Raw genomic sequence first — 27,924 nt, 5'->3', positions numbered from 1 at the left:
TTTAGGACATACCCACACCCACATATATGAATTGCAAACAGTAGGACATGAGAAAATGTAAGTTTTAATGTGGTTCACAATCCATTTCTGTATTTCTTCAGAATCACAATGAACTGTGCTATTATTTATTTATTCTTTTGTTTCTGCTTAAAATTCTCAAGAGCAAAGCAATATCTTCATGACATACCTCTTGGGCTTTAAAAGTATTTCGTCTTTTAGTACTAATGTGGCAAGCTGGGAAACCACAAATACTTAATGAAACTAAAGGGAATACTCTTGAAGGGAAATGACCAACAATAAGACACAACAGGTTCAATTAACATTTATAAGGAGGGGAGGAATCTCATTTAGCCTGTATAGTAAATTCTCTTTCAACACCTTCTAGAAGAAGCAATACAAAGCAGATTCAAGAACTCCCCTATTTACTTTGACTATGTTTTTCCACCTCTTTCTCCCACTTCCTCAGCCCACATAACTTTCTTATTTCTGTTCTGGTTTCAAGCTGAATGTCCCCTTGGTCAAGAAGGGCTACAATATCTGGTATTTACATGTGAAGTGAGCTTATGTTGCCAGCAAGGACTAGAAACATGACTAGCTAACCCTGGTGAAAATGCATTGGTATAGCAGCAGCCAATCATTTTTAGGTCAGGCTGTCCAGCTTCATGCTACACTCAATTTATCTTCTGTAAAACCATTTTAAATCCAAGACAACTTTGTAAACCAGTTTTTCATAACTCCTGACATAGGGATATACATAACCTTTTTGCTAGAGAAGAAATGTCCAGGAAGAATCCTATCATTAAAATTATGAATATAGCCAAGATGTTGCTGAAGACAGACAAGGCAATGGGACTAGGAATATTTAAGCAAGCATTTCCTTGTCAAAAATCATATAGAAAACTATGGTAGTTCAAATCCAATGTATATAGTCATGCAGTCATTTAATTTTATTTTAAATGGGGTGGGTTGTGGGAAGGCAAGCTGGAGATCATGCTTTTTCATAGAAAACTTCACATTTGAAATCTGCTTTTTCAAAGGTCTGATGTACCCAAAGTCTCATATGCTGTTTGAATCAGCATAGCTGAAATGATACTGGCTGGATAACAAAAGTGATGTGGAAGTTATACAGACTGCATACAGTGAAAGATGGAAAAACAAATTTTCTACTTGAAGTCAAGGAATATTGGATTCATTTTTATTGGGAATCAAAATAACAAATAATTTATCTGATTTATTAGTTATAATTTGAGGAATTTCAAACCATTAAGCCACTGAACAAAAACAGAGGTAGGATTAGGCTTGAGAGTAAAATATCTTTTGTATCAAAAATCATTTTCCAAGCCCAACTTAAACGTCTGTAGTGGTGGTTTGCTCTAGCAGAAGTAAGCAACCCAGGCATGAATGAAACACAGACCAAGAAGGCTCTCTTTTTCTTAATTAGTTGGTTGCGTTAAATATAGCTCATAGTAAACATTCAGCCACATGTAGCATAGAGAATCAAGGGTACTAATGCTGCCCATTTCCCTGGAGCAAAGCTCTGCGTTAATGAACTCTGACGTAGCTTTGCACAGCTGTTCATGGAGCATTACGTCCATCTTTCTCTCAGAACAAAAGGTTGGTAAACACCAAGTTGACTTACGTGAGTACTATACACACATTGGATATACATATACAGTACATGAGTTTTACTAACCAGCATTTCTAATGATGCAATCAAAAGCTTGGGTCAAGCATAAATTTAGCCAAATAGCTACAACACTGTGTTGTGAACTTCAATGTCAAGCTGGAACCTGAATCTGTGGCTGCCCATATCCAGGGAGATTGCTCCATATATTGCAGCACATTATCCAGCCTCAAATAGCACAAAGACCTACAGGACCGCCTCTCCTGGTATGCCCCGTGGAGGATCTTAAGGTCTTAAGGTCCACAAATAACAACACTTTGGAGGTCCAGAGCTGCAAGGTGGTTAAATTGGTCTCAATTAGGGCCAGGGCCTTTTCAGTACTGGCCCCGACTTGGTGGAACGCTCTGTCACAAGAGACCAGGGCCCTGCGGGACTTGGCATCTTTCCACAGGGCCTGCAAGATGGAGCTGTTCTGCCTGGCCTTTGGTTTGGACTCAGTCTGACCCTTATGTTTCCCTTCCCTTATGGTTTTGATTTATGGGCTACTACTAAAATGAGGCTGCATTTTAAATTGTATTTTAACCCATATTTTAATTAACTTTTTTGTTTTTTGTCGTCCCCCCCCCCATTACTTTTTATTGTATTTTATTGGTGTTAGCCACCCTGAGCCCGGTTCTGGCCAGGGAGGGTGGGGTATAAATAAAAATTATTTTATTCTTATTCTTATTATTGAGGTAAGCATTTAGGAACTAGCTGCCTTATACAGACTCAGCACATCCACCTCAATATTGTTCACACTGACTGGCAGCAGCTCTGCATATAATTTGAAACAATGGCTCCAGAGCCAAAAGGATGAAACCTTACAACAAAGGTCCTCCTGACAAAAGTTCCCACTTCTTATTCTTCAGGAATTACATTAGTGGTGCTGCCTGAATATTAATGGTGCAGGAGAGATATGCTACTATAGTACTCGTTAGAAAAACAACAACAAAAACCAAGTTTCCCCACCCAAATTCTCTTTTGTGAATTTTGACAGAAACATCCTCTAAGTATTCAGCAAATAGTTCGCATTCAATAAATATTTTATCAACAGCATGCATTGACCATTTGACAGCTGCATGCAGCATCGGCCAGCATAGTTTAAAATCTGACATACAATATGGTACATTTTCACTGCTTTATTCAAGACAGCTTTTTTTGAATCTCTGCCAAATTTCAATTCTGAAATTTTGAGGTTCAAACTGACCTCAAAATCCATATATCAGGATGTTAAAAGTTGCCAGGTTCCAAAAATCTTGTTTCTTTGATTTGGGGGGGGGGGGAGAGAAGTGTAAACCCACCACTTTTCACACACTTCTGTTCATAATGTCAGTTTCATTCGAAATTACACATATGCCATTTCTCAGAAAACTGTGGTACACCCAAACCAAGTTACATTTAGAATTTTACACCCACATCTCCTTTGAGGCCACAAATGCAACAGATACAACATGTATTCAGTATACAAGGAATAGCTGCTCTAAATGCACATGAAACTGAAAATAGGCTATTATTTTCAAAATTGTCTGTCACATACTACACAAAGCTGTAAGGAGATCTGGTGCTTTTAAAGGAAAGAAGGGTACATTTGTTATACAAGCATTTGCTATCAACCAACCTATTGTCTTGAGTTTTCCAAGGCTTCAGCAGCTATTTAACAGAATATGGCCAATTTGTATCAACCTGTGACAAGTGATGCTGTCACTCAGTGGTGCCACAGAGAGCTAGGATATCTAATTTATTATTAATGTCTCATTTATTTATTAGTATTGTAGAATCAAAGAATTCTCATGCACATGCACAAAAGATTCTATAAAGTATCACTATTTAACTTATAGGCTGCTCTCCATCCAAAGTTCTCAAGGCAGTTTACAAACAAACACACACAATTAAAATTATAGGATTATCACACTTCTCAAGTTAACACAAGTACGACAGCAGACATAATACTCCCATCACAGCAGTCTCTTAAATAAACCAACACCAATAAAGGCCTGGGTGAACAAATGTGTTTTAACTTAAGTGTCAGGAGTCCAATAGTCATAGAGCCATCCATGCCTCCAGAAGGGATTCCATAGTTGGGGAGGCACTACAAATAAGGCCCAAATATGCCAGTGAGTCCCTGAGAAAGGCCCCCTCCACTGATCTCAGGGTCTGGGTTGGCTAATAGAGGGAAAGATGGTCCACCAAATACTTGGATCCCAAGCTATTTAGGGCCTTACACGCCATCCTTAATATCTTAAATTGGGTCTGGTGATGTATGGGCATCCTGTGCAGATCTTGCACAGTAGCTGTAATATGATCCCACAAAAATGTTGTAATAAGTATTCTAGTAGCAGCGTTCTACACTAGCTAAAGTTTCGAGGACTATCTTCTAAGGCAACCCCACACAGACTGCAATGGAGTAATTAACACACAAGTTTACCAGAGCATACAGCTCTGTGGCCTGACTATCTCTTTCCAGGAACAGTAGCTAGCAAACTAATCCAAGTTAGAAGCAACTTGGGCCTCCAATGACAATACTGGATCCAGGAGCATTCCCAAGGTACAGACCTGCTCCTCCAGAGACAGGGAGATTCTGCCTAGAGCAGGCTAGTTACTCAATTCCCAAGACACAGAAGTCAGCTACCACCACCACCTTCAACTTGTGAGGATTCAATTTCAGTTTGCTGGCCCTCATCCAGCCCATCACTGCTTCCAGACAACAGCTCAGCATCATCACAGCTTCAATCTGTTTCAGGTAGGATGGAGAAGTAGAGGTAGGTATCATCCACATAAGTATGATGAGCCCATCCTGTACTATGGCAGTTGGTCCTGTGGCTTAGCCCTACTCCAGTTCCTATACTTCAGGGGTAGCCAACTCCCAAGAGACTGCAATCTACTCACAGAATTAAAGACTGGCAGTGAACTACCCCCTTTTAGGGGGTTCAGGTCAAAGCTTTTGAGTTTTTTTTAGGAAGGAAAGCCCTGTTGTGGGGGGTTCAGGTCAAACTTGTTGAGCTTCTTTTAGGGAGAAGGGAAGGCCCATTTTTTGGGGGGTGAAGGGCCAAAATGTTGAGCTTTTTTTAGGGGAGCCAAAGTTGTTCAGCTTCTTTGGGGGGAGCCACTGATCTACCAGTGATCTACCACAGATGTCTAGTGATCTACCGGTAGATAACGATCTACCTGTTGGACGTGCCTGCTATACACTATCAGAGAACACATGAAAATTGGACCCTGAATGATTCATTAAATAAACTCTCCCCCCTTCAGTGCTGGCATCATCAAAACCAGCCCCATATTATGAAAACCACAGGCTTTATTTAACATGGGCCCCAGGCCAGAGTCTTATTAGTCTATTTGAGAAATCCTGTCATGAGCAAAACTGCCTCAATCTCCATTGTTGGAAAAATGAAATCTATGTATAGGATCAAAGAGACATTGTACACTGATATGTTTATATTTTAACTACAGAAGCATTTTTGGGAGACAGAGCAGGGTGGGGGGAGTACCTGCACAATTAAGTTGTGGGCACACTATAGATCTCTGCTTGGAGCCTTGAAAGCCATTCCTAAAATAGGAAACACCAGGTTAAGTGGGCCAATGAGCTGACTCCATATAACACAGCTTCAAATGTTCCATTAAATTGATTTTATTAGAACAGCAGTAAAGCATTATGGAATAACAATGTACTTTTAAAGCTCAGACTTAAAAAAAAAAATTACAAGACATTTACTAGAAGAAAATGAAAGAAATTGAGCCAAAATACTTTTAATATTCAAGATAGGGTTATTTATCCCATGACTGTACTGTACAAGTCTCAGCTACTGGACAGCAGATTACAAGACTCAAAACTCTAGGCATAGATCTTTAAAGGACTAGCCTCCCAACAACTGATCCCCAACTGAGGTGTAGGTAGGCTTTCTAGGATCTCTTAACTCATTCAAATTAGTCGCCCTCAAGCTGTTTCATTCAAATTCTGGACCAATACAGTCTAGCTTTACCTGCTGTTCACAACCCTGAACAGAATAAGATGCACAACAATTTTTCAAGACTCCAGAGCACTCAAGAAGAAATGTGATATCATGACATAGTGCTTGGCCTGAAGTGGACAGGGGAGCAGATCACAAGGGCCTTCAACGATGCTATGCCATTTATCTTCCCCAAATGCTAGCTCATTTGAAGATTACTGAAGCAGGAACATTACAGAGAGTTTCCCATAAGACTTCTGATAATTTCAGATTTTGTAATGGTAACAAACTGTATTGTAACAATGAACAGAGGTTTTCCTCTGTCTAAACCTAAGGATGTTTGTAATATCTGCCTCAGCAGTAACAGTTCACAACTTAATTAGTTTTTGATGCATGAACTAAGCCAAGAGCCTTCACCTTCCTCCCTAAATGCGTCACAGAAATCACTCAGGGGCTATTTACACTGCAGAGGAAAGAACGATTATGATTATCTACTGCAGTCTAGACCACAGAAGCCTCAGAGTAATGCAATATACATACATATACATGCATGCATGCATGCATATACATATGCATTATCATAATGCTACCTGAGATTGCAGCTAAGCCTGGCTAACCTCCACTTAGAATTCATACATCAGGTGAGGTAATACTGAAGTGATCATTGACACATTTCCAAAGTGCAGGACCTTCCACTAGGATGACCATTGTGTAGATTTTTTGTGTATTGGTCAGACAGGTAGAGAGAGAGACTCAATTAAAATAAGTACTGTGAGATTGTGAAGACTAATTAATGTGCCCCTTACTAGTATTGAATCACAAAACAAACACTCCTGTATCTCTGGATATTATAAAAAAGCCTATATTGTCAGGCAGATTCAATGAGGAAGATACCAACAATTTTCAAATGGAATATAAAATGAACCAAACCCAGACTTGCCTAAGCATGTGATATGTAAAAACTGGAACTGGTCAGGGGTGCACATGTAATTCAGATTGTGAGTAATCATATGGAATGTATTCAAGAAACACAAATGGAACTAGCAACAAAATGTTTCAATGTGGGCTGTGCCTGTTCAGGGTTCTAGCCAGCCAACTGTGCCCTCTTTCAGAATACTCCAGTCCTCATCTCCCGCCCCCCAATCAGACACTCAATGTTCTATAGCCACCAAGTAAAGTATGCTCAGTGTTTACTGGGATGTTTGGGGGATGCTATCCCTATTACAGGAGGAAGAACGTTACATGAGGAAGAACTTTGTGAAAGTAAGAGCCATTGGACAGTGGAGATTTTTAAGCAGAGATTTTTGTTGGTCATCTGTCATGGATGCTTTAGTTCCTGCATTGCAGGGGATTGGACTAGATGGCCTTTGGGGGTACCTTCCAACTTTTATGATTCTATGATTCCATCTGCCTCCCCACAAAAAAAATTTTTTTCTGCATTTTGGAAAACTCCAGGGGGTTCCTCCAGGTACAGTGGTACCTCTGGTTGCGGACGGCATCTGTTCCGGAGCTCCAGCTGGATCCCGAGGTTTCCACAACCGGAGGGACCACTTCTGCGCATGCGCGCGTGGCGGTAGAGCGCTTCTGCGCATGTGGCGAAACCTGGAAAAATACTTATGGGTTTGCCGCATTCGCATCCTGAAGGATACGCAACCAGAGGTGTGCATATCCAGAGGTACCACTGTATTCGCAAACCCTTCCTACTGCTTCCCAGTAGTGTCTGGATGGCTACTATTTTGTCAGTACTCACTCTTAGGAGCAATTTTGTTACAACAAAAACATATGCAGCAACTTGTTGTATGCACTAACAGAAACTTTTGCACGTTACATTACTTGACTTTGAAACTGCTGTGGTCTAGACTAGGGTTTAATTAAGCCTTGTTTGCATGAGGAAAAAAGTTGTGCATGTGGGCAAGAAAGAAGGCAAAAGAGAGTATGCAAATATGGTCTTCTCTACATGCCGCTCTTCTTGTGTGACATTCAGCAACAACAGCCACCATAGCTGTGTAGCAAGTGTGAGGGCAGGGAAAAGTAGTTTGGCCCAGCCTTTAGTGCCACCAACCTCACCAGTTCCAGGCTTGAGACAGATAGAGTGGCTCTAGCCCCGCTGTATACAGTGCTTACAGAGTCATAGCATGTGGTGCATCGGTCCCTGAATACCTAAACAGGACAGGAGAAGCACAGAGCATCAGATTGCAAATCTGTGGCCTAGCTAACATACTGATCTAATCCCAGAATAGCAGGCTCTTCTGTACCACCTCAATCCTTCCCATGACATTGGAAGAACATCACTACCACTGACTAGAAAGTTTTCTACATACTTTTAGCAATTTTAATACCCATTTTCCAGTCCAGAAGACTTAAAAAGCAGGCAAAGCAGGCAAGGGAAAATAGCCGAACATATTAAAGAAGCATTTGGTATATAATGCTATAGCTTCCTGTTTTAATTTTTCAAGTTGTGTAACAGAACAAGCTTCACACTAACATAGGCCTCCAATCTTTTTATAAAATGGAGATTTGTACAGCAGCAGCAGCACTATGCAACTGTGTGCAACGAGGGAAACTGAATGGGGTATTGTAACAGCAGTATGGCTTGTTTTCCAGAGAGAAAAAAGCTACTTCTGGTAAATATCAGCCACATCATTGTTGAGAGTCATTTATTAAGTCACAAGACCCTGAATTCACAAGCTATCTTCTTCTCCATTTCAATTCATTTAAGTTTCTGAATCTCTTCCTGAACAAACTTGTCAAATGTATTACTGACTGATCCTATATAATTGAGGAAATGTAGCTTGCACATTTAAAAAAATGATGATAAAACTATAAACAACTTAATCAGAAAAAATTAAGTAGTGGACATAATATAGGCACAAATTAAGAGTGAACATCCAGCCAGAAAAATGGTAAGGCACAACACTTTAGTCTAAAGTATGGAGATCAAACATATGCTTCTAGTACTCGAGTTTAGATAATCAATTTGAACCACTATTAGTCTGGGTCACACATAGAGCTACACAATTGTTTATCATTATGGTTGAAGCCTGTCCAGCAGTTTGTATAGCTTGTTTACAGCCAACAAACCATGATCTGAAGTCATGGTTTATTGTTTGCTTACAAACCTTGGTTTGTTTTAACTATGGCATGCTGTTTCATGTGAACACAGTACTCTTCATTAACTATGGCTTATTTGACCACTCCACCCCAGACACTCACCTAACTACAAACAGCAGCTGGGAAACAGAAGACAAGTTTGGAAAAAAACAAGTCATAGTTTGCTAGATCATCTGTGGGAGAACTTATGATTAACAGATAGTTTTGTTAAACAAACCATGGGTTAGCATTACAGGCAAAGACCAATTTATGTGAGTCCAATGATGTATGACTGCAACTGTGTGCACTGCACAGAACCCGGGAGTGACTTTTAAAATGGCTAAAATGGCCCTAAAAGAGCCCAGAAAGGGTAAAAAAAAGGTGTGGACACACGAACCTTTACAGCTGCAATCCCAGAAGCCCTTGCACTGACTGCTGAAAGCTGTGGAGAGCTGGAGTTTGAGCAAGTAGGTTTGGAGGGAGCAACTGTGGTGGAGTGTGGCATCTGGTAAGTGCTTTTGGTTTATTAAAGGGTTTTTCAAGAGCTTCCAGAGGTTTAGAGGGTGTTTGCAGGCTTTTCCAATGGTGTTTCACCTGCATAAATAGGGAGTTGCCTGCATTTGCTAACCAGAGGAAGTGTTACAGTTGAGTAGAGCGATTTCCTGGGAAGTACCAAGCTAACTTCAAAGGGGCAGTATCAAATACTATCTAACTACATAAGACATGAAAAAATTGAAAGGAGATTCAAGTAGCCAAAGCTTGAAGAACTATGCCAAAAACCCTAGAAGACATTGATTAGGATAATTTTAGGGACAATGATCCGCAATAATGCTGACTATAGTCCGAGAACATTTACCATCCTCCATTGCTTAGTAATGCCCAACAAAATACAATGCCCAAATTGCACCTTTTGGAGCACACCACGAACAATAATTTATGCTACACTGTGGTGTAGGGAAGTTAGACCAGGACAACAGCCTGGTTCAGAAGGAAATTCCTTGGCTCAAGAAACTCTTGGAGCACATAATTTGCCCCAAAATAGTACATTAAACATAGAAAAGGAATGATGAATTGCTGAGGATGATACACACATGACCCCATTGTGTTGATCTTAAGATTACTAAAAAAATTAAAGGCTTTTCAGTGTAACTGTGTCAGTGAAATTGCAGTTATTAATATTCAGACAGAGCATAACAGAATGTTTTAAGTGTTGGAACACAGTTTGGTTTTCTTAGCTTATTCATTTGAAGTCAGTTTCCTAGACCCCAGGCATAAGAAATCTGGGTCAGAAAGCACAAAGTGTACAGCTAGCTTCTCTAACAGAACAAACAGCTACAAGCAAAAAAGCTGCAAAAGGGTCTTTATCAAAACATTTTAAATAAATGCAGTCAAGCATGTTAGAAATTCTTAGAACTCCAACAGGTTAAGTTATAGTCTCTTCAGAAGGTTCATACAAGTTTAACAGTTTTAGCAGGTGTTGGGTTTTTAAAAAATACTTTCTCTGCACCTTTTGTTATAGCCATTCCTCACATACAAGATCTATTCCCACATCCACTCTGCTGAAAAAACAGCTTGCTGCTATGTGTTTAGAGGGGGGGATATGTGGCAAGTGATTTTTCTGTCCTCACTGGGATAGCTCAGTCAGTAGAGCATGAGACTCTTAATCTTAGGGTTGTGGGTTCCAGCCCCACGTTGGGCAAAAGATTCCTGCATTGCAGGGGTTTGGACTAGATGACCCTCGTGATCCTTTCCAACTCTACAATTTTATGGTTCTGTTATTCCTCCCTCCTTACCACAGTCAGTAACTATGTTCTTGAAATAGAAGAGCTCAAGGAAGAGAGAGAAGGGCTGTTGAACCATGGTTCTCAACTATATGCTCGAACCACATAAGGTTGCATTCTTCCTTCATATGGTATAGAACTATCAATTGCTACAAGATATGATGACTATATGCCAGCTCCAGGATCAGAGCTGAGTATGTCTGCATATAAGTTACTGCAGAACAACGGTGGGAGACGGCATTCATGTCTTGGGGCTTCCCATAGACATCTGGTTGACCACCCTGGGAAACAGGATGCTGAAGAAGACATGGTACAATGGTAACTTGGGTTACAAACACTTCAAGTTACAGACTCCGCTAACCCGGAAGTAGTACCTTGGGTTAAAAACGTTACCTCAGGATGAGAACAGAAATCGTGCGGTGGTGATGCGGCGGCGGCAGTGGGAGGCCCCATTAGCTAAAGTGGTACCTCTGGTCCCAGATTCAATCAGTGACACCTCCATTTTTTAATAAAAAGACTCAAATAGCTGGTGCTGGGAAAGGCTTCTGCTTAGGACTTTTGTAAGCTGCTGTCTGAAGAAGTGAGAAAGGTGAGCATCATTAGCTCAAAGCAGCCAACCTGGCAGACTTAATTATGTCTCTGAGTTGCAGCCCCTCCTCCCCCATTCCAAACAGTAACTTTCTGCTTCATAATTGTCAACTGCTTCAGGGCTACCCTTAGAAGCATTAAAAGGAGTGCTATAGGCCATCTAATGCAACCCCTTGCCCTCTGCAGGAAATTCAAAGCTAGAGAATTCCCAACAGATGGCTACCCAGCCTCTGCTTGAAGAACTCCTGCAAGGGAGAACAACCACTATCTCATGTAATTAGTTCCATTATTTAACTGCTCACCATTAAGAAGTTTCTCCAAATGTCCATTATTGAATTTCAGTCTTGAACTGCAGTCCTGACCCCTCAATCAACTACTTAGGCAAGGTTGCACATAGTTCCCTTTATCAGAGAAGACAAAATAGGAGTTGGGCAGTTCTGCCTTCACTGAATAAACTCTCTCCAAACCATTTGGCTGCATTTTTTTATTGTGTTGTGAATTTTCCTGCAAGGTTGATTGGGCGGAGGGGCTTTAAGCATCACAGACAAATGGGAAATGAAACATTGTGGTGAAAATATAACAAGGCGGCTTATGGGGAAATAAGTGGATGTGAAGGAGGAAATGCTATATTGAGAATGCTTCTTTTTATATTAGTGTTCAGGGGTGGGATTGCTTCCTATATGTGAGAATAAAATATTTTAGCTTTTCAATGATTACTGTTTTTCCACCCCAGATATAGCCATTATTTGAATTAAAGGTAAAGGTACCCCTGCCCGTACGGGCCAGTTGTGTCCGACTCTAGGGTTGTGCGCCCATCTCACTTAAGAGGCCGGGGGCCAGCGCTGTCTGGAGACACTTCCGGATCACATGGCCAGCGTGACAAAGCTGCTCTGGAGAACCAGCACCAGCGCAGCACACAGAAACGCCGTTTACCTTCCCGTTATAAAGCGGTACCTATTTATCTACTTGCACTTAGTGGTGCTTTCGAACTGCTGGGTGGGCAGGAGCTGGGACTGAAAGATGGGAGCTCACCCTGCCGCGGGGATTCGAACCGCCGACCATGAGATCGGCAAGCCCTAGGCGCTGAGGTTTTACCCACAGCGTCACCCGCGTCCCATATATTATTTGAATTAGACATATTCAATTATGAAGTTATTTCACAGCCAGAACAAATTTACAAATTTTCTTGCATAATATTGTTCATCTGTTTCCAAATACAGTTATTAAGCAGAATCAAGCACCCAGTGGTTTCTTTGTACCTCTTTACCTATTCAGGTTTTTTAAAGAAAATTTCTCTCAAAGCTCAGTATATTCAAAATATGGTACTGGACCTTTGGCAACTTCCATGTTCCAAACAATCTTTAACCAGCATCAACCAAGCACTTTACATTGACTTATTTGCCTTACATTGCCTTATTTCTGAGGTTTTGTTTTTTCACTCACCATTATGCAAAAAGCTATCGAAAATCCATCTGAATTTCCAGTCTAAGTTGGAAAACACAATTTCAAGACTGCTTCCCGTTCTGTTAGAGTAATCATTCAAACTACAAGGTTCTAGACAACAATATAGAACAAGCACTGCCAGGTTACATGGCAAACAATTCCAATTCCTAGTCAGATTATTCTTAGATCATTGTTTATAGCTGAAGTAAAGAAGCCCAGAATATAAGGTCTAGTATGACCACAGTTTTGACAGTTCAGTGTTTACTGTTAAAGAAATGCTCTCAACTTCCATGTTTCCAAGATTTGATCAAACAGAGATCTCAACAGATAACTTGATCGAAATCTTTTAGAAATCTTTTAAGGTACTGTTCTGTAAAACTTGAGAGGCCCCTTTTTAGAAAGTGACATTAGTGGCATTAAAATTTAAGATCTCTATTATTGAAGCTATATTGAAGCTATTTTCAGGTTACCTTACAAAACAGATTCTTTCAGTTAAAGCCCCAATGATTCCAACAATAATTAAACCATAAATTCAAGATTTCTCAATAATTCTGCAAATAAAAGCACTTGAACAAGGCATTGACACTAATCAAAATTTACACACAAGCACAATCCAGCCAAAATTAGGAGTTTCATATCTCAATAATTTCAGTTACATTTATTTCAAAAAGAGTTAACATACATTACAGTGATGTCCAAACTTTTTTCAAAGAGGGCCAGATTTGATGAAGTGAAGGACCATGAGGGCTGACCAAAGGGCCAACCAAAGTAATTGAGCTTTTCTTTGGAATGAAGTTGTTGAGCTTTTTGAGGGTTAAAGTTGTTGAGGGTTTTTTTAGGATTTCACCTCTGGATATAAGCTGCCACAGGGGCCAAATTAAACTGACCGGCGGGCCAGATTAGGCCCCCAAAATGAACTTTGGACATGCCTGACATACAAGCTTAACTCTTAAATCAATTGGGCTTTGGCTGGATTGCATCTTGCTTCATTTTTGGTTAGTAAATGTTTCAGTACATACAGCCAACACAACTATATAGTAAGCTTGAGTGTGTTAGTGCGTGAACACACCCAACCAACAAAAGCTGGCCTAGTTCACATAACACCTTAATTCAAAATATGGTTTACTGTGACCATGCGAAAGTGTAGGCTCCTGGAGAGGTTCCCAGTTCCTGTACCAAACTTTGGCTTAGTGTGCTGTCTGAACCCAGGGCTTGTAGTTAGTAAGTAAAGAGATCAACTACAAGCCTGGGTTTGGACAACATGCTAAAGCATTGGGGTGGTGGGGAAGACTGCTGCAAGAAATGTTGTGTAAATTAAGCCACATGACATCTGATTCACTTTAGCTCATTATTCAGGTACCTGAAGAGTACATCTGATCTCATGAGAGCCAGAAAGTCCTCTCAACATCATACAGAGTGCAGCAGTATTTATACACTGATTATGAATCAAGGCAATCAAGAGTCACGTGGCTTTATTTCCACAAGTCTTAAATAAAAAACAAGCGTAATTCTGATCCACATAAAATCTTATCTGCTCCACTAGCCTTAAGAGAAAAATTGGTGTGCTGTGCCAGCTTGCGTATACAACTACAATAGCTGCCGTCCAACAGTAATAAAGGTCTGGGTTTTTAGAACATTTAATTATGCATATACTTATGTATTATAGTGCACAATAATTCAAAGAATTGTAGAGTTGGAAGGGCTCACAAGGATCATCTAGTCCACCCCCTGCAATGAAGGAACCTTACACCCAAAGTGGAACTGGAACCCATAACCCCGAGATTAAGAGACTCATGCTCTAGCGCACGGGTGTCAAACACAAGGTCCGCGGGCCGAATCCGGCCCGCCAGACCTCGTCATGTGGCCCGTGTAGCCACTGCTGGCCGCCAGCCTTCACCTTTTATTCTCGCTTTTTTTTTTTGACACTAGAAAGCCGCCTCTTCAGCGCATGCGCGGCAGCCTAAAAGCCAGAGAATGTCTGCCCTCTAGCAGCGCCGGCCGTTCTACACAGGACACCTCCACTTTACATGCATTCATGTAAAGTCCTACAGATACAACCGGCCCTTTGAGGGTGACCAAACTGCTGATGCGGCCCCCGATAAATTTGAGTTTGACACCCCTGCTCTAGCGATTGAGCTATCCCAGCTTGCTCTTCAGGAAAGACGAGATGAAAAATACATATACAAGAAAAAATCACTATCAGATTAAAAGGGATCTATGACAACCAAGATGAACCATAAAAGTTCATGTTGCTTCAGGACAGAGGATTTAATGACATGTGGTCTGAATGACATGTGGTCTGTCTGTCTCTCCTCTCACTCTTTAAAAAATCTACTTCTAAAACCAACTGAGCAATCATATACTTTTTATTCACACATTTTACAGACTTTGTTCTCTCAGGGCCAAGCACAAAAGGAATAACCTGCAGGCAGGGCATGCTTTCATCCCACTTACCAAAGCGCGCTCACCACAGGGGGAAAACTGTAAGCAGAAAAGGGCAATGTCACTTCTATATGGCATTAGGAAGGTCAAAATACAGATAGCAGTAGCTACATGGTTTTGAACAATTAGATGTCTCAAGAAGGCTACAAAAAAGCAGTTCCAGCCACAGTCTTCTTTAACAGTAAGCCTTGAAAAATAAGAGCAATACCCCTGTAGATCATTTATTACTTTGCCACAGCCATAGGACAATTTTGATTCCAGAGCTGTATTAATTTCTCATAAGGTTCAATGGCTGAGATCATGATTCTAAATAAACAAACCACTGATCTTAGTGCAACTTGCTTCCAAAACATGTTTTAAGACTGCAACATTAGCGCTTTAGGTTTACCATCCCACACATATACTAGTGTCAAGGAACGGCTGGTGAAATATCCTATTTACTCATTTGGAAAGAAAATTTCTTCTCCCTAGCAAGACGCTGACCTTTCACAATTATTTGTTGGCTGTTCATTAATGTCAGTGCAGCTAGCTCTAATGGAGGTAACTTGCTGAACAGTTACAAAGTACAAACCATATTGCCAGATTTAAGCAAAATTTTCAGTGCAGTCTTTCCCACTAATAAAAAGGTATTCAATGCTTATATGAAGCTTTTAAAAAGTTCCAACACACTTGATGAAAAGCAAAGATGAAAAGTTACAATGCCAACAGAAATATTCCATGTAAAATCTGTGGAAACAAATGGAACTGTAGAACATACTTTGACTACTACAGAGATACAGTGTAATCAAACAATGAATAACAACAGAACATTTCAAGGGAATATGCTTGTTTATTGAAGATTAATCAATAATACAACATACACAGGGGTTATATTCCAGGGATCACGCATAAAGCCAAAATTGTGTTTAGTCAAAACACATTGGGTACAATGATGGATAGGATGGCCAAACTCGTTTCCCCCACTTTTTTAAAAAAAAGTTTTTGGCCAAATGTATACAGCTGAATGTGCAAATGTTAAATGCGCGTAAGTTGCAGGCTTACTGTACTATGTTCCTTTTTGGCAACTTTGCTAGCTATGTTTGGTCTGGAAATGCAAGTTCTCAAACACCGAATACTTGTTTAAGTCCTATCAAAACAAAGGACACCACTCTATGTTTGATAGCATCTATTCTACAGGGCCATCCATGCCACCATTCATTATGTTAGTTAGAAGGAGACAAAGGCTAGCCGCATATCAGTCTAGGCAAGTTCAGGCATAGACTTCCCAAGACTGTTCCTGGAGAAGCTAAAATTACATAGGTCTTAGACCTCATGAACTTCTCTCTTTCTTTTCCCAGGGTTTTTTTAAAAAGCAGATTTCCCACAAATTCAGTCAGAAACTTTTTTAAAAGCCAAATGCACACAAATTGTTTTTTCTCTTTCCTTACATCTTACTTTAGTGGCCATTTGTCCATAGCAGTTATTATCTACTATACAGTAACTAACAGGTCAATCCAATGGCCTTGCAACAATATAAATCCTAACTCACTGACAATTACACCAGTGCAAAGGTCACTGGATCATTCTGAAAGTTATTATCTATTCCTGCTGCTTCATCAAACTCATGCTGCTATAACTGGTAGCTGTCAGTTTTCACCAAGACTGGGGGTTAAGCAGAACTCAGCTGGTGGCTTAAAGTAGTCCATGTTACACTGCAGTCAATAGGGACTGCATGGCAGATTTTCAGTACAGTCGTACCTTGGGTTAAGAACTTAATTCATTCCAGAGGTCCGTTCTTGACCTGAAACGGTTCTTAACCTGAGGTGTGCTTTCGCTAATGGGGCCTTCTGCTGCCGCTGCGCTGCTGGTATGCAATTTCCGTTCTTATCCTGGGGCAAAGTTCTTAACCTGGAGCAACCACTTCCTGGTTAGCAGAGTTTGTAACCCGAAGTGTCTGTAACCCAAGGTACCACTGTACTGCCTTCTGTTAGCTCACAGAGGAAACAATGTGACTCCTGCCACCATACGGTATTAAGTGTTATTTGTGGCCTCAGGGGTGAGGGGCATATATATGGGTTAAAAAAGAAAAAGAAAAGCAAGATAGCTGCTGCCACCTCTGTTGCTGCTAAAAACATCCCAGTAGAGTGCCAGACACAGACCATGGTTTGTGCTTGTCCTAGCTAACAAGGAACTCTGAAAACTGTCTCCAGAACTTACAGTTTTCTGCCCCAAGTGTCTTCTGGCTCAGTCCTTCAGCCCTGGTTCTGCTAGGTTCATACAGTAATGTTTTACTGTTAGTTCTCTCTCAGTTTAGAAAAATATAACTGGATAGACCCCAACTCTTTCTTCAGGGCCTGCAGGGTTCTCATCCTTCCTTCTCCAACCCAATTTCTCTCAATTTACAGCAGTGGAAGCAAAAGGTTAGTTATAGACTCTTAGACTGACAGGAAGTAGGCCCAACAAACTGAACTAGGCAGGCCGAGGTGCACAAGGCCTCTAGAAAAACAAAAATACAACAAGATATGATTTTATATTTTGAACCTTTTCAGATATTTCCAGGTCTACCTGAAAACATCTTTGAATGAAACAAATTACTGATACTTGCCCTTGCATACATTTTAAAAAAAATTCTGCAACAATAAACTCTGCACAAGTTGCTCCTTCAGCCAGGTGATCCAGTGGAGTCAAATCAAAGTCAGAGTCAGACTGGCAGCCATGTTCAGCATGCTTTGCAATTGGCAAGATTGTCTGCTCAGTCCCCTCAGCCAGAGAATTTTGTACTGTCTCTTCAAATTATGAATATTTACTTACAGACAATGAGTTGGATCCATACTTAGTCATGGGTCAGTTCCAAGAATAATTATGGCTGCAACCCTATACTCACCTCAAAGTAAACCCCACTGAAGTAGCGCTTACTTCTGGGTAAACATGAATATGCCTGTGCTGTCAGTTTGGTTCTAACCCAGTATGCTTCCTATTCACCTCCTAAAAATAAATAGCTCTGTTAAATAACTAGCAGTTCTTCCCTCAAAGTTACATGCCCTTAGTTGTTTCTGCACAGGAAAACTTGTATCTCTGTTCCAGCCTATTAATAAAAGGAAAGGAGAGATGAATAGGAAAGATGAGATTTACTAGGTTTTAAGAACAGCCTAAGGAACTCAGAAGTCTAATAAATATAAGAAGTTATGTGTGACATCTAAGCAGTTTAACAAGAATATACATAGTGAGAGACTTACGTCTCTTCTAGTTAACATTCCAAAAGCACTGTTGCTTCACTCATATAATGACCAAAGTTACCCTTTAACTAAGCAATATATATAGGAAAACACAAATTCTATATTATATAAAATATAGATGCCTAGATATTGTAAATTTACTGAACAAAATTTATGTACCGCTCAATTGTAAATAAAACCTCTAAGCTGTTGATAAAGAATGCTCTGTTTTTCTGTTAATTAACATATTCTAGTGATTGGCAAAGCAATCCAAACCTTAGCTGATCAGCATTGGGAAATGACACAGCAGCATAGCCACTGCCACATCTGCAGCCCTGTCCCTTATGCCAGTCAGGGCACAATGCAAGGTGGGAGCGTCCTGAAGCTGGTATAACAACTGGGGTCAGATTGGGCCTGATGCCATCAAGTGGAAATAGAGATGGGCCCAAAACACAGAAATGGACATGGAACTGACATAGGACCACCCATTGAAACAAAAGAAATCAGCTGAGTGCTAGAGTTTGTCTGGTGGCTTTAAAAATGAAACCAGCAAAAGTATTACCTTAAGTTAGCAATGTTTCTATTGGAGAGATTCACAAGTTCATTAAAATTTGGCCTTTCAGAATGCAGTAAGAAAATAGGCTTGAATGCTAGCATTCAGGGGTGCAAACTTGAATGCATATGGGGGGCAGGTAAGGCCTGCACCATATAATCAATCACCAGACATGACACACACCCACACCATTTGAATGGCAATGCCCATAAACTTTGGGGAGCCCAGGCCCCCTCAAATATTTTATTGGGGGGCCAAAGGGACCAAGGCCCCTAGGATTTGGCTCCTATGCTAACATCTATGCTGCTCACCGAATTTGTGTTTTCAGCGTCCCTTGCACCTAAATTTATACTCTAAAGTTGGGAAACTCACTGAAACAAAATTGCTACAGAAGGACTGTAGCCATTAAGCAAGATCAGCAAAAAATGTTATTTTTTGCATGTGTAGAAATGCCTTATGCTTCTGCAAAAAGAGCAGAAGTATCCAACCCTAAAAAGAAGTAAACTAAAATGGAAAGTTGTTTGAAACTACTGTGAAATAAGCACTTTTCTACTCAATGTATCTAGATTTAATTCCAACTATTCAAATCTAAATCACAATCTATGATGAAAAAATAGCCTTCGCAAATTTATAAAAGCATCATTTCTCACCACTTAGCTATACAAAATGCTTTACAGAAAGGTTCCACATTTACAGATGATTTAGCAGCACAGACGGTGAAACACTTAATTCTTGAATTTTGAACTGATCAATTTTTATACTCTATATTTGAGGTTTAATGGCATGCCTCTTCTAGTACCCAGCTGGTATATTAGCCTCTGCCTACTCGCAGCTTAATCTGCCAGCTTCATTTGAATTTAGATGGCAAACCAAAGCTGTTTCTAAAGACAGCCTTCTGGTTCCAAGTAATATCAAATTAGTAGTGTACATTTAATCAGGTCCATGGCTGCTCACACAGGTAAATATTATCAGAAACTTCCTTCATTTTACTCACTTACAGAAAACTGACATAAAGTGTTTTTCTCTAGGGTCAAGGTCAGAAAATTAAATGTTTGTCACTAATTGAGGAACTTATAAGGGACATGTTTGTTTTTATGAAAATCTGCGTTGGTATAGGTAATAAAGGGGGCTGTTTTAAAAGGTTTAATGCAGAGCTTTATTTTGCATGAATATTTATCAGTATTTTGTGATATAAAAACAAAAACCTAGACCTCTAATAAACTCTGCTACCAAAATTTGCCTGTGTTCTTCCCAACTAACTAAAACCCTCAAATCTGATATACCTATATAACCCAAGACACCTTGATTACTAGGAAAATCTAAAAATGAAAAATTCATATACAACCCTCAATAAAAGATAACTTAGAGGTTACTCAAAAGCAAAGTTTCTCATACACATAACTTAATGTAATGAAAGTGCCTCTATTGGCTAGATTTCTATATTTTGGCCAGCTTCATCTGGATAGCTTCATCCAAGCTCCACTCTACCCCAAACCAAAGCCCATCTAAAGTAGCCTGCTTAACCAATGAACAGTACACATATGCCATTTCTTTGAATATTCCTTCCGTCCCAGCCAGAAGGGGACCAATTACAGAGTTTCACTCAATCAAGCCTTGTCTAGAATGGCTATCTATGCTCTCATTGCCTCCACTTTCCACAGATACCACTAGTCATTTAAAATCACCCAGTGACACCCTCATTGCTGAATTACACCATATCCACTTGACAACCCCACCCACAACTCCCCTCTTATTACATTATCAATTACACAAGATACCTCTTCCTTCAACTGCTGCGCACTGTAACTGTTTAATAAAGTAGGGATGTTTTGCTCAATGGGTGAAGTATGGATGGGGAAATGGGTGGCTGAGAAATGTGTTACTGCTCCTTAAAACAGTTACAGTTCCAAGACAGAGCAAAGTTAAGGAGATGGGGCTAGTGGGAGATGTGAAAAGGCAATGATGGATACAGCAGCTGAGCAGAACAGTGGTAGGAAAAGGTTAAGAAACTCTTAGCGACAATGAATTTTGAGAGCCTTTGATAGGCAAACAGGAGGCAATGTGGAAATGCTGGGCTATTGCAAAGAGTTGGTGAAGAACTCTGAGATTTCCTCACTCTTACAGCTGGCCAGTGGTAAGGAAGATAATAACACAGTGAGGAAATGCCAGTCACAGGGTGCCACAAAGGAGTTCAGAATATTGGTCAGGGTATGAGGAGTCAGTAAGAAATAAGACAAACTTTGCTTGATCATCTATCTGTGAAGCAACTTGAAAATTAATTGTGGATTTGTTTGTTTTTTAAAGTATGATTTAATAACCAGTGACTGACTCGAAGGTCACCTGGTAAATTTCTGAAATATGGATCTGAAATAGCTGGTCTCCCCTGCCCTAGCCAAACATTAACCATTACACCACACTGGCTTTCAAAAGTGTTGCTAACCACATACATAAGCATATCTAGTTTATCCAAATTAACTATAACTTTGATATTTAGGCTATTTTGCAAACTACAGCAGACCAGCAATTCCAGTAGCTTTATCACAGTTTGACAGTAATTTGCTTAAAGTTTTAGAGAAGAAGAGCAAAAGAAGTGGGAGTAAGAAAGTAAAATTGATATATAATTCTAAGCAAGCAAAGTAGTGGCAAATTACAAATCCCTCTCTTATCATATTTGAGAAAATTATGACTGAGAAGAAATCATTGTTATAGCACTGAGCACTGTTTTGTAACTAGCCAAGTAAGAGGACCTTCCATATGAGAAAAAGCTAAAGCACTTCAAGCTTTTTAGCTTAACAAAAAAGATACAAGGGGTGACATGAGTTTATACATTTACAGAGAATTCTCCCAATCTCAGGGTCACCAAATCAAATTGATGGGCAAAAGGAAAGATACTACAAATGGAAGCACTTCAAACAACAACTACAACAAATTACTGTAGTTATGGATTTCACAACAGCAACAAATTACTGTAGCTATGGAATTCACTACCAAGATGTTGTGCCACTAGCTTAGAAGGGTTTAAAAGTGGCTGAGAAACCCATGAAGGATAGGTCTAAACAGAAACTAAGTTATGGGGCAGTATGCCATTAAGAACAAATTTCTCTTCAGCGACAGCAGGGGAGGACTACTGCTTTCATGCCCTGGTTTTCCAGAAGCATTTGGTAGGCCATAGTGAAAAACAGGATGCTAGATTAGATGGACTTTGGTTCCATTTTCAAATAAGTGATAAATAATATAGTCACTTCCTATAAAACCATTACATTAATTATTTCAATTCATCTTTTAATGCTTCCTCTTCAATGAGTCCAAAAAATAACACTATGCCAAAAATAATTAGTGCTGGGTAAAATAACTGAAATTGACGAAGATGCAATTTCAATCTTCATATGCAAGCATTTGTATTCTAGGTGCTTTTCTATGAAATCTTTAAATTTCATCATTGCAGCACTTTTAAGTACCAATAGACAATATGAACAATCTTAACCCATGAATTCTATCCCTAAATCTTCCCCCAAACCTTTACAAATAACAGCCCAGATATGAAGGATTTTCTTGCCACATATGAACTACATAGCATACATCCAGCTACCACATCAACTTAGCAACTGGTAATAGTTCTGCTCATTTCGCTCTGAAGGTGAGTGAGGCTTACAGATTACCGACGCTCGGCTTTAAATATTATATACCAGAACTAATTACTGGGAAAAGGGGAGGGGGCTACAGATGATACCTATGTTTATAGCACCCCACTCACATTTTAAGAATTTTCCAAATTAATAGTTAATTCATCAAGACCACTGAAATAAAGATTTCCTTCTATTGCCTATCTTTGACACCAATAAATTAACACCCAACACACTTCTCTAGACACCACAGTACTGCAGATAAAACCATAATTTGCATGGTATTTGGGTAAAGGTGCTGGCAGCTTCCTTTTAGTGGTTGGAAGCATGCCTCCATTGAGAAAATGTAACTGTCTTTCAGTATAAATGTGCAGACACAATAATGAAGTTCAGGGAACTTCAAATGGAATCAATTCAAGTTTTGCTAGGCTCCTATCTTTTATCAACATCCTCTTGCTACATCAACAATACACCATATATTAGGTATGTCTGGAATTTAGTTTACAGCAATCACGATATGTAAATAAAATGTAAATGATAGAGGATTACATTAATCACTAATGTTTTGAAATATTTAGCTAAATAAATGACTGCAGTTGAAGGAGGAAGTCAAACATGACTGAAAAGAAAGATCAAAGATTTCAGCATACCAAAGCCATGCCCACTTATTTTTAAGCAAAATTATTAAGAGTCCATCACTGCAATTACATATTAAATGAGGGGATAGAGTAGTAGAGGTGTGAAGCACCATCCACCACAATTTGATTAGATCAACTTATTTGGTGCCCTACAACAACCTCTGACATCACATCATGGGGAAGTGACAAAAGCACTGTGGTAAAACATCTGCTTTATGTGCAGAAGGTCACAGGTTCAATCCCCAGCATCTCCAGGTACAGCTGAGATGGAATCCTGCCTGAAATCTACTGCCCATCAGTGTAGACAAAACTAAGCTAGATGGACCAAGTCTGACTTAGTGTAAGGCAGTTTCCTATGTTCTGTAATGGTCATGTATGTGTATGTGTGTGCATGTGTTGATTGGGTCATCCATATAACCTTTATGATCTCAAGTTGCTTTCCCTCCTTTTATATGGGGAAAAAAACCTGTTAGTATACATGATATGAATTTCCCTGTTTTATTTCACATATCTTCACTCTTACCCAAGCCTGAAAATATGTAGGTTTCAAAAACTGTTTTAACAATTGCTTTACATTTCCTCATATGATAAAAGCAATGAGATTTTATTAGACAGGAGCTCTCTGAATGTGATGTAACCTTGGTTATGACACTTCTTTCCACTGCAACTAACAGGGAAAGACTATCACCTGCATTCCAACCATTCATTGGCTGAAGGTATGGAAATGTAAACTACTAAAGTTCCAAGCTTCAAAGAGAAAGCCTAGAAGCAATCACTTCCAGTTGTGGAATTTGAACTTCTAATTTCAATATGAGCTTGTGCAATGAGAGTAATATTTGAATTAGTATTCTATTTCAAAGGTTCTTTCTAAGTCCTTTCTAAACAATTTTCCTATAATTTACAGTCTGGCTTTCCAAATAAGTATACTTGCATGTGCATCTCTGCAGAATTACAAAAGTTGCGAACCCCCCCAAAAAAACTGCTTCAAAAACCAGAAAGCATTTTTAAGCTTGAGAACCAGGAAGTGCAACAGATTTAAAAAGGCAATTTGTTGTTCTCATACCAATGACCAAACTGACCACCAACCTATTCATTAAGATACAAAGTCCATACTGAAAGCTCAGAGCCTTCAGCAGAAGTCAACAAAACAGTTGAAATCAACAAAACAGAATTGTTTGTTCCAAAACTAGATTTTACTGACGATGATGTATTAGCAAACCAATATGGCATTCAGTCCTCATTAAGTACATATAAGTTCCATTGATTTCAATGGAAGTTAAATTTAAGTTTATGCTTAACTTTCCTAATATTATCAATATGTCCACTGTGAAACAAATCCCACTTATGTCAATGAGAATTACTCCCAGGTAAGTGTGTACCAGACTGCAGCCTAAAAGGTTCTTTTTCTTGACTGGATCATAGCTACAGCTTTTAGTGATTATTTTATTGTTGTTTTATTACTGAAGACATTTTTTAAAATGCTTTGAAGCTGAACAGATATCAGAAGGAAATCAATCAGAGCTAAGAATCTGCTACAAGCCCAAAAGAAAAGCATCAAATAAAAGGACTAGCACATGAGAATCAACAATATGCTTTATATTGTTTGTGATTTCCCCTCCCCAATATTTTGCCAAAGTTACTTGGAGCAAAATGCTTTATTAAGCTACAGATAAACGTTATTAAAGTAGTGCCTTTGTCACAAATTACTGTTTTCCTGTTATGCAGAGCCAAAAACAACCATGTTAATGCCAAGCATAGACTGTGGCCCTGAAAGCTTAATTAGACACATATACAGAGCATGAATGGCACATTAGGGCTCAGAAACCATAACCGTTTATCTTTAAATGGCATGACATATATAGTTAGGACATATGACAAAATTCACTCATGCATAAGAAAAAACATATATGCAGTACATAAAGGAACAATCAAGTTAACTTTATCTCCATTTCAAAATAATTCACAGATCCAGAGTTGTTTGTTCTTAGTATACATTGTTGGCAGTCCCCTCTCAAATCTATATTCTTTCCTCTTTGTCTCGATTTCAAAACAGTCCAGATAGGTTACTGGCATGACACTTTACTGAAATAGGGTGTCCGATATCAATTCAAAAAAGGGCCTGGCATAAGAGGTGCTGGAGTGTAGAGAACTCTTGTCCCCAAGATACAATGTCTAATGATGGCCTTCTGGAACTGTTAAAGAATATTAACCCAATTTCAGCCAAGTAGTAAAAAAGAATGAAGGGAAGTTGAAAGAAAATGGCAGGATTTAAAACTAGCTTTAAGTGCAGAACCACTGATAAAAAAGTAGTTTCATTTCATGTTGTATCCCATTTTTCCCCTTGCTAGAATCTAAAACATTTTTAAAAGTCAAATACAGTAATGAAACTGATAATTCACTCTAGTACAACAGAGATGGTTCTCACTCTCACATCTATCTTGCTCCAAAAGGGCACCTCAGTTCCCCACTATAATTCTGAAAACAAAGTCAACGTGAACTTACCATATCAGATGGAACACTGCTAGACATCTTGATATTACCCTGATGGTTTCAAAAAGTACAGAATAATATTTCTTTTTTAGAAAAAAGCCAGCCAGCCAAGACGATCTTCCAGCTAACCAATCTTTGGTGTGCGTCTGTTAAGTTCTGAGATTTATTTTCGCCTAAACTACGGCAAGGAAACTGTGGATCGAGGGGATCAAAATCCAAAGAGGAACTGGTGTTGAAAGGCTCGATCGGAAACACCAGGGAAACCAGAGATGGCAGCAGATCCTTGTCGTCAGCAGCACAAACACCAACACCAGCGGTGCCAGGTAGACCAGAAAGAAATACACAAGGGCATGAATTGTGTACAGGCTTTTTCTCTCTTCCCCCTCTCGCTCTTCCTCTCCAGCCTAGACCAATAATGAATGACGAGGATGATTCAGAGGATAGTTCTGCGCCCGAGTCACCTCCTCATTAAAACGAGCGACAGGCAGGCAGGCACTCCGAGCAGAGAGAGAAGTAAGGCGACCTTCCTCTTTCCCTGGAGCCGAAGTTGTTGGGGGTGGTTTTTTTTATTTTATTTTATTTCCACCCACCGATTCTCTCCAAGTGAAGGAAGGCTGAGGGAGAGACTGGGGCGGGCTCTTCTCGGTCCTCTCGGTTCCCTTTAGACGTTTATTCTTTTTTTTTTGCAAAAACACAACCAGAACAAAACACCCGAACGGGGAAGGAGGGCGGAGGTGGGGGGAAAGGAGGGGGGCGTCAAAAGAAACGACACTCTCCCCCCTCAAACTGCAGCGGCGGCGGCGGCAGCAGCAGCTCAAGGGGGGATTTAAACTGCAGTCGCCTCTTCTAGCAGCAGCAGCAGCAGCAGCGCTCGCCGCCCCCTCCGCCTCTCCTTCCTCAGGTCTCTGTTCTCCTCATCGCCGCCGCCGCCGCCGCTCCTCTCTCTCCAGACCCTTCGCCGCCTCTTCCTCGCCGTCCTCCAGGGGCTCCCTCGGCAGCAGGCGGTTAACGGAAACCCCCCTCAGCTGACGCGGCGGGGCTGCTCGCCCTTCTCTTTCCTCCCTCGGAAGCCGGCGCTTCTGAGGAAAAGAGGGGCGAAGAGCGAAACAGTTCGGCTTCTCTTTTCCACCCCTCCCCGCCCCTCAGAGAGAGTCGCTCTCGGCTACCCTTCGCCGCCCGCCGCCGCCGCTCCCGCAGCCGCCTCTTGTCATCTTCCTTTCAAACCAACATGGCGTCTGCGCCGAGCTGAGAAAAGGGGACACGGCAGGGGAAAGACGGACCTGGCAGCGCCCCCATCCCCCACTCCCCCCCTTCTCCGCACACACAGACACACTCCGGCTCCGCCCCTTGTTCTTTTGCGGAGCCGCGTCAGAGCGCGACTCCGCGCAGGCGCCGCGCGCAAGGCATCATGGGGGCTGTAGTTTGAAAAGGCGCAGCCAGGGTCTCCTCCTCCTCCACCACCACCCTCCCCTCACAAAAATCGGCGGTGTGACGCAGAGCTTTTTCGCTTTGGCAGCTGCTTGTTGTTATAGCAGCCCCGGCTCCAGCAACTGTTGCTAAGGGGACGGGGAACTACCCGCTGCTGAAGAGGCAAGGGGGCCTGTGGCGCTGCTGGAGGAAGGGGTTTCGCACGGCTGGCTCGTGACTTGGCGCTTTCCCTTTCTCCTCGCACCCGAAGCGGTCCTCCCCCCCCCCCCAATATGTATGCCAGCCCCACCCCCCCATACTGTACTTCAGTTTAAGCCAGGTTTAAATAAATGTGTTGCCGGACTCTAGATGGAACTGGTTCTTGGGCTGTCATTTATAAAGGAGGGGAGATCAACGACTGCGGAAACCAAACTGAAAAGAAATGGAGCAAAGGTCATCACCACACGCGCCGAAAGTACAAAGCCGTGGCAGGAACGAAACGTCACACCAACATATCTTCGTGTATTTGCTTTTAGAAATGGCCCTTTTGGAGGGCGCCTGAAGCCGCTGGACATTATTACATAGCTGTAAGCGCGCCAAGGATATATTTTATATGAACCCTGATTTTTGGTAAGTGACATAACGCCATTGGTATCCAATCTCTTCCTGTCAGCTCAAGTTTCAGGTGCAGGTAAGTCCGAGGCCAACCATTCTTCATCCTGAATATAGTGTGTTCTACTTTTGGGTGTGGATCTAAAAATCAAGATCATCCAGGAAGTAGGGCAAATATTTGTCATTCAAAAATTAATACTATCGCCTCATTTAATAGATTTGAAGGTCCTGCACGCGTAGGTTTTGGCTTTGCTCGCTGTGACTACTTAAAGAAAAAGAAAAAACTGGCCAAACGAGGAAACTGTCAACAAAAGAAAGGGCCTTCAGTTGAGTATTCATAGCCATTAGAGAGCCATATATAATGAGCTGGATCCCACACCCAGACTAAGGTATATGGAGAACAAAGTGTCCTTTTTTGACCTAGTAATAGTCCTTTCCATTTCCAACAGG

General features: G+C 40.6%; 1 protein-coding gene across 2 annotated transcripts in view; it reads right to left on the bottom strand.

The window, feature by feature from the left end:
* UBL3 (ubiquitin like 3) overlaps nucleotides 1–26,916 on the bottom strand; it is a 40,040-nt gene extending 13,124 nt beyond the window's left edge. The window contains exons 1-2 of one of the 2 annotated variants that reach the window (XM_083499032.1): nucleotides 25,468–26,807; nucleotides 14,970–14,996 (exon numbers count right to left, since the gene is read on the bottom strand). In XM_083499032.1, the coding sequence (XP_083355158.1) occupies nucleotides 14,970–14,996; nucleotides 25,468–25,494 (54 nt within the window). In that variant the 5' untranslated portion in view covers nucleotides 25,495–26,807. Of the gene's footprint in view, nucleotides 1–14,969; nucleotides 14,997–25,467 lie in introns of both variants that reach the window. The other variant, XM_083499033.1, reaches the window with a different exon arrangement.
* Between the last annotated feature and the right edge of the window lie 1,008 nt (nucleotides 26,917–27,924).

The sequence above is a fragment of the Podarcis liolepis genome, assembly GCF_965112155.1.
Source record: "Podarcis liolepis genome assembly, chromosome: 4".
Taxonomy (NCBI): Eukaryota; Metazoa; Chordata; class Lepidosauria; order Squamata; family Lacertidae; genus Podarcis; species Podarcis liolepis.
The sequence above is the reverse complement of the archived record's forward strand: the minus strand, read 5'-3'. Positions and strand labels throughout refer to the sequence as shown.